This window comes from Condylura cristata, unplaced genomic scaffold (assembly GCF_000260355.1).
Source record: "Condylura cristata isolate star-nosed mole 26May11 unplaced genomic scaffold, ConCri1.0 scaffold00017, whole genome shotgun sequence".
Taxonomy (NCBI): domain Eukaryota; kingdom Metazoa; phylum Chordata; class Mammalia; order Eulipotyphla; family Talpidae; genus Condylura; species Condylura cristata.
This window is the reverse complement of record NW_004567118.1, coordinates 26,959,913-26,972,188: the sequence shown is the minus strand read 5'-3', so window position 1 is coordinate 26,972,188 and position 12,276 is coordinate 26,959,913. Positions and strand designations below refer to the sequence as shown.

The window sequence follows — 12,276 nt, the reverse complement described above, 5'->3', positions numbered from 1 at the left end:
TTCTTCCCGCCCTTCAGGGCCAGCTGCTCAGCCTCATCCAGACGGTGCTGCAGGTCCTTCACCGTCTGCTCCAGGTTCTTCTTCATGCGCTCCAGGTGGGCGCTGGTGTCCTGTTCCTTCTTCAGCTCCTCAGCCATCATGGCCGCCTAATTGGCAGCAAAACACAATCAGTTGAGGGAGCTGAGAGGGTGCATCAAGATTCAGGTTGGATCGCCCTGTTACCCTCTGCTCACATCAGTGATGGCCTTCTTGGCCTTCTCTTCTGCATTGCGAGCTTCCTGGACAATGTCCTCCATCTCTCCCTGGATTTGGGAAATGTCTGTCTCCAGCTTCTTCTTGGTGTTGATCAGGCTGGTGTTCTGGTTTAAATATAAAATTTAGAAATACTAAGAACATGAGAACAAAATTAGAGTACCTGCAATTCTAATGAACTCACAAACTCATGAAATTCATGAATTGGTATCACTTATTCTATAAATTATTTGCATTGATAATATGTTTTCAAAAGACCATCAATTCTGAATGTCACAATTCAGATAAACAGAAGTATTGTTAATCCAAAATAGTAATTCTATTAGACTGTATCTTCTGTGATTTTTAAATGGCACTTAGATTTGAGTAAAACTTTCATTTTCATTACTTTTTCTACTATTCCATACTTACCTGGGTGTGCAGGAGCTGAACGCGCTCACTGGCATCCAGGAGCTCCTGCTCTGCCATTTTCCTGCTCCTCTCCGTCTGTTCCAGGGTGGCCCGCAGCTCCTCAATCTCAGCCTGCAGCAGGTTGGCTCTGCGCTCTACCATGGCTAGCTGCTCCTTCAGGTCCTCCTGGCCCCGGAGAGCATCGTCCAGGTGGATCTGCGTGTCCTGTAGAGTGAATGATCATTGAGACACCTCACTGTCAAGGCTGCTGTCAGCCCAAACTCCTGGGACCATCTTTCGGTGCCACTGACCTTGAGGATGCCTTGGGTGTTCCTGTAGTTCCTCAGGGCCTCTGCAGCCATGCGGTTGGAGTGGTTCAGCTGGATCTCCATCTCATTGAGGTCTCCCTCCATCTTCTTCTTGATCCTGATGGCATCATTCCTGCTCCTGATCTCAGCGTCCAGTGTGCTCTGCATGGACTCCACCACTCTGATGTGGTTTCTCTTCAGCTGGTCAATTTCCTCATCCTTTTCAGCGATTTTCCTATCAATTTCAGACTTGACTTGGTTCAGCTCTAGCTGGATGCGCAGAATCTTTCCCTCTTCGTGTTCCAGAGATGCCTTAATGACAGCAAAGGATTGACATTAGCAGGGAATGGAAGTACGTATATTCTAGAAATGGGAATCAGTTCCTACTTTTGTGATGCCATACTTGTTTGATTCCACTGTTAGAAATTTCTATAATTTGGTGGTGTTCCTTTTATATAATTTTTAACCCAGCTAAAGCTTGCCTTACTCATCTTTGTTTTCTCAGTCTTTCACTCAGGTATGCCAAACAGTTATGTTAATTGTATTTATAGTCAATTCTCCACCTCATATATTTAGGACACAGAGAAAAAAAAGTATTTTTCTTCTCTCTTGATTCACCCTAATGCCTCTTGCAGTTGTTTTAGATTGTACAATAAAATGTCTACCTCTGCCTCTTCTAAAGCAGCCTGAAGTTCTGACTTTTCTTGTTCAATTTGCTTCTTTATTTTTTCCAGTTCATGGATACGCTTCCCTCCTTCTGCAATCTGCTCAGTGAGGTCAGAAATCTCCTCTGTTGGACAAAAGCATAACAATTTACTCAGTGAGGAAAATCATTCTTTCCAATCTTTTGTAATAGAAAAGATAAAATGGGCTCACGTTGCAAATTCTTATTTTCCCTCTTCAAGGTTTCAAGATGGTCTAGGGATTCCTCATAAGCATTCTTAATCTTGAACAGTTCTGTGCTGAGTGAGCGGGATTCCTTTTGAGAAGCTTCAAGTTCAGCATGAGTTTCTTCATACTTCTGTTTCCATTCTGCCAGGATCTGAAAAGAGATGATCAAGTGGACCAAATTTAGTGGAGAAAGTTTGATAGGATGAAAACCATCACAATGGCAACACACAACGTGGAAGTAATCTGGACTGAAATAACTATGAAGGAAAAGAAGAGAACACAAAGACCCACCCCAAACATCCCAGGAGCAGGAGCTACTGAGAATAGCTCTCAGATTGTTTGAATAAGGCACAGTGGAGGTAGCTGGCTTTCTTAAAACATACAGGAATGCTGAGGCAGAAATGGGTGTAGAATACCTTGTCAAAGTTCCTTTGCTTTTTGTCCAGAGCTGCACAGGCTGCGTTGGTTCTCTCCACGTCAATCATGAGGTCCTCCACTTCATTCTGGAGCCGCTGCTTGGTCTTCTCGAGGGAGGCACACTTGGCGTTCACAGCCTCCACGTGCTCCTCAGCATCCTGCAGGCGCTGGGCCAGCTTCTTCCTGAAAAGTAAAATAAGGACAATAGATGTGAATGGAGATCAGCAGACTCAGGTGTTGTGAAGAGGGTTTAAGAATCAGACTCCAGGCCCTCCCTAGCGGCGCAGCGGGTTAAAGCACAGCACTAAGAAGCTAAAGCCACTTCCGCATGAGTTCGATTCCCTCCTGCCCTGGAGGTGACCACATGGCGCGGCAGACCTCTCCTGACCCGCCCGCTGCTCCCCTCAGCAGTGTACTTCATCATTCAGGCTGTTCTGCTCCCCACTCTGTCTCTGGTGAATCCCCTCACCACCCCTGCACCTCTGGCCTGTACCCCAGTTCTGTACGCATAAATAAACAAATCTTAAAAAAAAAATCAGACTCCTAGTTCCCTCCATGTTTCAACAAGGCAGTAGATTATCTTTTTGCTTTTGCTTGTTTTTGCTAGAAGGGATTATACTCAGTGAAATAAGTCAGAAGAAAAAGAAAAATATCAGATGGTTTCACTTATAGGAGGAATATAGGGGAACCAAATAAGGGATCAGGGGAAAAAATAATAACAAAACTAAACAAAAAATAATCAGACAACTATAAATCAGAAGCAATATGCACGGAAGAGGGAGGGAGTGGGATCAGCACGAGGGTGGGACAAGCACAAGGGACTAAAGTGATGGTGAGGGGTGAATTGGTGATGAAAATTCTATGGGGACTACACCTGATATAAAATACATACAAATTAAAAAATTAATTTTTTTAAAAAAGGAGTCAGACTCCTTAGTACTTTGCTTTTCAGACTTCTTTTGTAAATTCAGATCTTTATTATCTTATTCCGAATCTCTTATCAACCAAATATTGAAAACAACCCAAATTTTAAAACACCTTATTTCATAGTCTGGCTTTTAGGCTACTGATGATCAGCGAAGCTAGCATTTTACTCTTGGAGTTGATTTTTTCCTTTTTTGTGGAATAAAACTATCTACCTTAAATTACTGTTATGTCTTGTCTTCTCTGAATTTATCTCCATTGGATAGAGTCTGTGTCTTGCTGGTTTTTGTATTTTAGTAAGCCTTCACATTTATTAAGCATGTAAATGTTATATGCATTAGTTCAAATGAAATATAATTGATTTGTCTAATTATCTAATTGTATCTATTCTGAGCTTTTCACTAACCCTTTAGAAAAAGAAATGTCCTAAATGTATATGAATTTTACTTTAAGACATCCACTCAGGTTCTCTTCTAAGGCATCCAGCATAACATAATTCCAGCTATACAATTTCACATAAATAATTAGATGATTCCTTAAACTTTCTGTTGAATAAGTGGGTCATGTCCTATCCAGATTCTCCTTCTTACAGTTCAGTCATAAACTTTTGATTGCATTGAATATTTGCCCTTACTAAGCAATGTGTTTTCTTCCTTACTGCACAATTTTATTTCTACTTATAATTTAAAAAAAATTCCTTTCAAATAGTCATATTTTTATGTCTTGAAAAGAGAAACCATGCTTTCAAGCATGATTATTATTCTCTTATCTACCCATTACCTTGGGCTGATAATTTTATTTTTGGCTAAAAGCACAGAGAGTATAATAAATCTTATTCTACCAAACCTGCATAGATAGAATGATGTCACAAGATCCCCTCTTAAAGACAATATTTAACTTCTTTGTTTAAATACTTTCTGACCTCAAGCCTTATTTCTTTTCGAGGGGATTTGTTTTTCTTACCTAAGTTTATGTTCATGCATGTTTATTGCCTATGTTTTGACTGGTTTGGGGGGCAGTGGACATTTCCTATATAGTTTTATAGCAAATTCACCTTGATAGTTCTATTTTAAGTAGTCTAGAACGTACTTGGCCTCCTCCAGCTCCTCCGTGCGCTGGATGGCGTCTGTCTCGTATTTGGTCCTCCACTGGGCGACCTCGCTGTTGGCCTTGGACATGGCCCTCTGCAGCTCGGCCTTGGCTTCCTGCTCCTCCTCATACTGTTCCCTGAGCAGGTCACAGTCATGGCGCGAGGACTGCAGGGCGTGGGCCAGGGCACTCTTGGCCTGATGACATAGAGACGTGACAATGTAATTTTATATCTTCAAAGTGAGGTCTGTGAAGTCCCTAGTCTCTTGTGTGCTACAGAAGAAAAGCTGCAGAGGTAAGCATAAACAACCTCAAAACAAGGATAATAACAGCAACAGGTAATGTTCACCTTGACCTCCTCTTCAAGCTGCCTTTTTAGTTCCTCAATCTGCTGTGTAAATGCTTGTTTGCCTCTTGAAAGCTGAGAAACTAGTGAGTCCTTTTCATCCAGCTGGCGTGAATATTCACCTATAAAGACCAAGATTCAGAAAACTCAACCTTACTTTTGAAACTAAAGCTCTTTATTAAAAACTGGAGCAGGCAAAAAGAGAAAGGAGCTGGGCCTGATACTTGAAGGGAGGACGTGGATTGCAGCAACAACAACCCACCAAAATCCACTGCAACCCTGAGGAGCACAACTACATAGAAAGGAGAAGTACAGAAAACTCTGAGACGAATGCTGATGCTTTGAGCAATGCAGGTTTTTTGGGTAGACATTTAAGATTATTTGATAGCAACCGATAATAATGAAGAAATTTATGGGAAAAAATGTCAAGTCAACAAATCATTCCAGTGCTTTTGGTCTGAGACAATAATGCTGTACTGGTTTATCACCCATGAAAGTTGATTGAAACAAAAGAATTTACATCGTGAAAATAGGAGACTTTGAGAAAGTTTCTCTACTGTAAGTAAAAATGATGTTCCAAAGAAAGCTCTGAAAACATTTTGGTATTAAAAAAAGGATAAAAAAAAGGGTCAAATATTCAAATATTCTTTCACTTCTCTCCCCAACCAGGATGAAATGGCTTGTGGATAACTATTTAGTTCCTACACTAAGTGACATTTAAATGTCTCCAATTCTTTAGGCATCATACCTCTAGAAACACATTATATTCAGTTAAAAGGGAAGAAATCTTTTTCAGGCCATTTTTGAGCAGGTTGTCTAGAAGCCTTGTCTTTCTACCGTTAATTAGTCACAACTTTCTTTTTTTTTCATACCACTAAATTACCAGGAGTAAATGTACTTAAGAAGATAATCTATAAGAAGCATTTTTGATTCTTTGAGAAAATTTTTCTTTTTTCAGGAAGTATATTTACCACTCATATAAGAATAATAAAAATCCTTGCTTTGAACTTTGTTCTAGAAAGAATGGTATATGAATGGATATGAACGAGTTAAGTGATCTGACTATTTAAAAGATGACCCCCACTCACTGTGGGGGGTAGAATTTGGTGTCAATTTGGACAAGTGAAGAGGACAGAAAGGAAATGCATACTCTCTAGTTTGAACAGTCAAAGCTCTATAAACCTCATCTGAATGCTCCTGCACCTGCTGTGATCCAGTTTCCCAGATGAACTTGGTAGCTATTGGCAACCAGCAAGACCTCAGGAAAAACACTGGAGTAAACATTTTTGACAAGTGAGCTCATCTCTATCATCTGTCACCTTTTCAATGGGGATCACACAAATAATGAGGTCCATAAAGTAATAACTTCTGGAAGCATTTTGAAAAGTAGAGATAAATACTTTGAAGGTACATCTTCAATAACTTTTTAATTAAAATTAAATTTGCTTAAAAAATAGGAGTATCTGGATCTTTATAAAAACAAAACAAGAAGTATTGACTGGTTGTTGATTAATACTGTGTCCACATTAGGTGGCGCCTCCCAGGGTGTGACTCAATGCAGTTTCTCAGCAAACTGAGCACCTAAGGGAGGCTTGGTATTCCAAGTCAACACGGCTTGGTGGCCCACCTGACTCTGTCTGCAGGCGACCCCTCTGAGCTGTCAGGTCATTGATCAGACGCTGCTGCTCCTCCTCCTTGGTCTTTAATTCACTCACTTGATCTTCTAGGGTGCGGCACATCTTTTCCAGGTTTCCCTGCATTGAAAAGTGATAGAAGGACTCTCAAGCAAGTATTTGGAACATAGAAATGTTCACTAATACAAACATTCTATAAGAGTGGCAATATTCATTTATTTTGAGAACCAGCTATCTTTTCAAACAAACAAAAACAACCGAGGCCTTAGATTGTGTGGGGAAGAGGAACAAAAAACCTTGTCTAAACATGCTGCCACTCAAGTGCCTTGTGGATGTCAGCCTTTACCCAACTGGCATAATTGTGAAAAGAGAACAATGATACCTGACTCAGCTCATGAGGCTCTTTGTGAGAGTCAAACCATGGATTATGTGTAAGGAAAAAAACAAAAAATATAATGTGAAGTTGTTCAAAAACCTTAGCATGTATAGGTGAATGGTACTTTTTATTTGAAAGAGGTTAATTTTTCATTCCGCATATACTTTGGGTAGGATTATTTTCACCTAACGAGTAAGTACTCTGTAGCATCACAGCCCTCCCACCTGTCTCCTGCCTTGGCCGGCAGTAGTCTCCCACCAATTACTGATAGTTAATGAAAGACTCCTACCTGTCTTGGAGAAAAATGCTAAGATTCAACCAGGGTTGTACCTTGGATTTGGAGATTGTCTCCATGTTGCTAGCAAGATCATCGATCTCCATCTTCATCTCGCTCTTCTCCTTCTCCAGCTTCTGCTTGACCCTCTGCAGGTTGTCGATCTGCTCCCCGAGCTCGGCCACGCTGTCTGCGTGCTTCTTCCTCAGAGTGGCCGCGGTGGCTTCGTGCTGCAGGGTGGCCTCCTCCAGGTCCCGGCGCATCTTCTGGAACTCGGCCTCCCGCTTCTTGTTCATCTCAATCTGGGCTGATGTGGCCCCGCCAGCCTCTTCCAGCCGCTCGCTGATCTCCTCCAGTTCCCGGGAGAGGTCAGAGCGCTGCTTCTCTGCTTTGGCCCTGGAGGCGCGCTCTGCCTCGATTTCCTCCTCCAGCTCCTCAATGCGGGCCTAGCAGTGGTGAAAAGCACAGTCTTAGCTAATGTGTGCTGTTTATGTCACAGTGAACTAGGCCAGTGGCAACCATGTACTGACCTGTAACTCCTTGATCTTCTTCTGCAGCTGCATCCCAAGAGCCTGTTCGTCTTCAATCTTGCTTTGCAGATTGCTCATTTCAAACTCTTTTCTATTGGAAAAGCATTTTAGGTCAGCACAAAAATACTAATATAAGTCCCCCCTGAAACTTTTGTCCTTGCTGCTTACTTTTTAAGCTTTTCATCAAGTTGCTGTTTGTCATTTTCCACGTCCATTGTGGATTCTTGGGCTAATTTTAGGTCTCCCTCCAGTTTTCTCTTTGCTCTTTCTAGATCCATCCGGATTTTCTTTTCTTGTTCCAAAGATCCTTCAAGCTAGAGGTTAATACTCTGTGAGTATTGTTCTTGGAATGTTACCATCTTATGGCCTAGGTTGAGCTTGTATATGCATAACTCATAATCAGCAAGTTATTTTGGTTTTGTGAATTACGCATATCTGTCCCATATACTCTGTTTCTCATTGCTACTTAGTGCTAAGCATTTATCATTTAGAAAGTGAGGTGCAATGCATCACCATACTTTCCAGTTCATTATTAGAAAGTCATTGTGCCTTCTGCATCTCTGCACTGGAATCCCTGGGACTGGTGCTTCACATATGGGATGCACACCATAACAATGTTTCCAAATCACAACCTTTGTTAATTTCTCCCTTAGTCACCGCATTTGCCGTGGGTTTACATTTGATATCAGATCACATTTAAGGCCAAATTTGTCTTCCACATTTCTTATTCAAAACCCCTTTGTCCCTGTGAAAAGAAACCTTGTGGATCATTATTGCCTCTGTCTTATTCTACCCCCTGCTCAGAACATCCTCCCTCTTTTGCATCTTCCCATAGCCTCTTGCCTTTCCAGCCCACCTAAAGAACCACTTTGGTTTTACAACTTTTCTGGGTGAATCCACTAGCTTTCCTTTCCCCTCCTTCTTTTTACACATATTGTCAGTTACTAACAACTAACTTTATTATTTTAATTCTATGTGTCCATCCTAGGTCATGTGGCAAAAGTGGTGTCTTACACAAATTAGTCTTTGGAAGAAGTTATAAATATGCAAACTCATGCTTATTTTACATTGTTTTTTTACATGCTATTAGGCTTACATCATCTACTTGTTGTTCAAGCTTGATTTTAGCTTTGGTCAGGGTGTTGACTTTGTCCTCTTCTGCCTGAAGGTCGTCCAGCGTCTGCTGGTGGGCCTCTTGGAGGGCCTTCTTCTCCTTGGTCAGCTTTGCGATGGTTTCATCCAGGCCTGCCATCTCCTCAGTGAGGTTTTTCACCTTGGGTAGTAAAATTTGTTTGCATTACATATTATGTTTTGGTGGATTCAGTTTTATGCTTGTACTCCATATAGAATAGTCAAAACATCAACTTTCCACTGATGTTTCATACCTTGTTCTCAGTGGCATGCTTCTCCTTCTCCACCTTGGCCAGTGTCAGCTCAAGGTCGTCGATGTCTTTCTTCAGTTCTGAACATTCGTCCTCCAGTTTCCTCTTCTTGGCGGTCAGCTCCGCATTGATCTCTTCCTCGTCCTCAGCTCTCTCAGTCACCTCTTTGATTTTGGCCTCTAGCTGGATTTTGGTTTTGATGAGCTGGTCACACCTTTCCTCTGCATCAGCCAAGGCATCAGCTTCCTGAGAAGGAATGAAAGACATTTATATTTTAGTTCTGTTGATATTTTCAGAGTTTTATTAATATTTTGAACTAAACAATGTATGTCTTGAAGCCTTAGATTAATTGTTATTAGTTTTCCATTATTTAAGAAATACTTATTGAACAATTGTAGTGATGATGAGGATAGTTTGTTAATGATGGGGTTTAGGATATACTACTCCAAAATAGCCGCACTAAAATACTGATTGTGTTAAGCTGAAAAAGTATGAGAAAATGACAGAAACAGGAAGGTCACTGGACTCTCCCCCTCATCCTCCTTCTTTGAAACAGGTCATGAATATTTCATGAGAAAGGTACCTTTCCTGTTGTAGGAGGAAAAAGACACTTCCTTGCAAACCAAGAAGAAAGTAAAACAACCCCCTGCTGACCTAATCCTTATGTTTTTACTTCTTCAGCATTTACTATTGCGGCCCAAATTCCTATGTCTTGTTAATTTTCTACGAATGTCTTTATTTGTCTAACAGGGAGAAAAACTTTCTGCTCTGGTTTTTCCTTTGAGTCTTCATTCTCATATGTCTCACATATATGTGAAAATTCAGTAAGATGTGTATGCATTTCTCCTGTTAAACTTTGTTGCTTATTTTTCAGATTAAATCAGGGACCTTAAGAGGGGAGAGGAAATCCTTCCTGCCCTACATGATTGCTTGTATTTCATGTGTTGGGATATTATTTCATATCAGTTCATTTTCCTCACTTAATATTAATTTCCAGAATGTCAGTGTTTGGGTATTGATCAGACTGCTACAGGAAGAATCATATCAGAAAAGTAATTCAAAGGGAAGACTTGTCTTATAGTGACAGAGTAGTTGGGAATTAAAGGCAGCACCTAGAACAACTAAGTACAAGTTAACTAAAAGCTGGTACTTTGAGAAATAGCAAATGTTTTTCTCTTGAAAAATTGGAATATAATCACTATGGGGTTGACTGTTGTTCACAACTGTATCCCAATTGTTTGGAACTTCATTAAATATTTACTTAATGCATAGTTGATAGGATAATGTTGAAAACAGGGCATACTATGAAGGGAGATGAGTATGCTGGGATCAAAGTTAATACCCTCTGTAAATATCTCTTGATTCTTGGAGGTTTGATCAACCTCTCTTCATTCTGGAAAATCTTGGTCTGTGTAAACTACCAGTAAAATCACAATATCCAGTTAGGTATTTACAATTTATCTTTCTTTAAATTTGCTAGTTATAGGTTCAAATCCATATGCTATAGAATGCCAATATAGATTCCCTTCCTGATTTCAGAGAACCAGAGGGAAATCCTTACTGTTTCTATTGTTGATTTCAGTGGCAGAAACTACAGTTCTCATATCAGTTAGGTCATAAAAATGGAATAGACAGTGATGTCTGATCAAATTATTCTACCCATGTCTCTGGGTATTGATTGAAATGTCAGAATAAGAGTAACAATCCTATCTCTCATATGTTGCATAAAAATCAATACTATTCATGGAAAGTAATGTCATTATCCTTGCAATAAATCAATTTTTTCAGGAACTAGAGAGTTTCTGGAGTCAAGAGGGCAATTGCCAGGAGGCCATACATTTAAACATGTAGAATACTGTTTTCAAATTACTGTGCTTTCATGACAGTCTCCTCCCTCTGTACTGTCAATATTTTTCTTTTTTTCACTGCTCTTATTTACATAGTTCAGTAGGAATAATCTTATGTGCTAAGATCACCTTCTTTCCTGTCTATATTCTGCTGAGAAGAACAAGAGGGGGAAAGTAAAAGTGCTTTAAAGTGCTTTCATTTTTCCCTTCTCAATAGCAAGGAATCATACTATAGTGCTTTTTGTAATGTGTGTGAATGTGTGTGTGTGTGTGTGTGTATATATATATATATATATATAAAATTTTATTGGAAATTCTAAAAAGTTGTGAATTAGGAAAGACTGATAATTAACAACTTATTATGTGAAATATAGACCTTTCCCTAATAATTACTGACCTGAAATTTTATCATTAGATTGCAATAACTGAGTTATGACACTCACAGATTGAACCTGGAGTTGCAGGTCATTTTTCTCTTGCATCAAAGCAACCATTTTTTCTTCTAGCTCCTTTTTTTTGGCCTCGGCCTTTGCAAGGTTTTCTTTGGTTTTTTCAAATTCTTCCTTCATGTTGGCCATCTCCTTTTCTGTCTCTGCACTCTTAAGCAGGGGCTTGATCTTGAAATATAGCTTCATCCAAGGCCAGTGCTTGACATTCATGAAGGCACGGACATTGTACTGGATGCAGAAGATGGACTCTCTATGATAGGAACAGAATGTTCAAAGTCATAATATGACAAGGAGCAGAATCAAATGAGGGAGGTTAATGGAGTTTGGTAATGTATTCTTATGGGTACCTTCTCTCCACCATCTTCTGGTACTCTACTCTTGCCAAGTAACCTCTGCACCTGGCCTGAGTTCGGGTAATCAGTTCGGCCAGCTTTTCATCTCGCATCTCTTCCAGGAGCCCCAGAAGACCAGCTTTGAAAAAGACCTGTGCATAGGCAGAGTTGCAGATCAGACACTGTACATAAACTTCAAAAATAGGAATAGTACCATTAGGCTTGAGAGAAAATTACCTTGGTGTGACCAAATTTATACTGGGTATGGTCAATGTCAATGGATCCAAGGAGCTTCTCAGAAGCCTTCTTGCTGTCAATGAATTGTCCTTCAGGGATAGCACTTGCATTTAGTACCTTGTATCTGTTTAACCCAAACAAAGAAATATTAAAGCTGTTGCCACCAACAAGAGATCTTTCTACCTTATTATAGAAATATCATAGCAATCATAGCTACTTCTTTATCTATTCTCTGTAGTTCAAAAGGTGTCAAATTTTTTATATGTCAACACAGAATTTAAGTTTCTCTCCCTTTTTATGTTTAGTGGGAGGTATAAAGGATTCTTTCACTGAAAAATTAAAGTATTAGCAAGAACTTAACAATTCACAGTAAGAAGTCCAACCTCTGTTTGAAGTCCGCATACAGGATCCTGCTGGGGAAGCCCTTCCTGCAGATGCGGATGCCTTCCAGCACCCCGTTACACCGCAGCTGGTGCAGCACCAGCTCGTGCTCCATGGCCCCTTTTACTTAATGCATAGCTGATAGGATAATGTTGAAAACAGGGCATACTATGAAGGGAGATGAGTATGCTGGGATCAAAGTTAATACCCTCTGTAA

At 40.2% G+C, this 12,276-nt stretch overlaps 1 protein-coding gene across 1 annotated transcript in view; it reads right to left on the bottom strand.

The window, feature by feature from the left end:
- The window catches only part of LOC101636679 (myosin-1), a 27,187-nt gene that overhangs the window by 3,672 nt on the left and 11,239 nt on the right, over positions 1-12,276 (bottom strand). Inside the window, exons 18-35 of the mRNA XM_004685082.2 lie at positions 12,062-12,179; positions 11,679-11,802; positions 11,457-11,593; positions 11,104-11,359; positions 8,817-9,059; positions 8,528-8,704; positions 7,600-7,745; positions 7,432-7,522; positions 6,958-7,347; positions 6,245-6,371; positions 4,621-4,739; positions 4,272-4,468; positions 2,258-2,441; positions 1,827-1,992; positions 1,616-1,740; positions 954-1,262; positions 664-867; positions 234-359 (exon numbers count right to left, since the gene is read on the bottom strand). Coding sequence (XP_004685139.1) covers positions 234-359; positions 664-867; positions 954-1,262; positions 1,616-1,740; positions 1,827-1,992; positions 2,258-2,441; positions 4,272-4,468; positions 4,621-4,739; positions 6,245-6,371; positions 6,958-7,347; positions 7,432-7,522; positions 7,600-7,745; positions 8,528-8,704; positions 8,817-9,059; positions 11,104-11,359; positions 11,457-11,593; positions 11,679-11,802; positions 12,062-12,179 — 3,239 coding nt within the window. The remainder of the gene's footprint in view (positions 1-233; positions 360-663; positions 868-953; positions 1,263-1,615; positions 1,741-1,826; positions 1,993-2,257; positions 2,442-4,271; positions 4,469-4,620; positions 4,740-6,244; positions 6,372-6,957; positions 7,348-7,431; positions 7,523-7,599; positions 7,746-8,527; positions 8,705-8,816; positions 9,060-11,103; positions 11,360-11,456; positions 11,594-11,678; positions 11,803-12,061; positions 12,180-12,276) is intronic.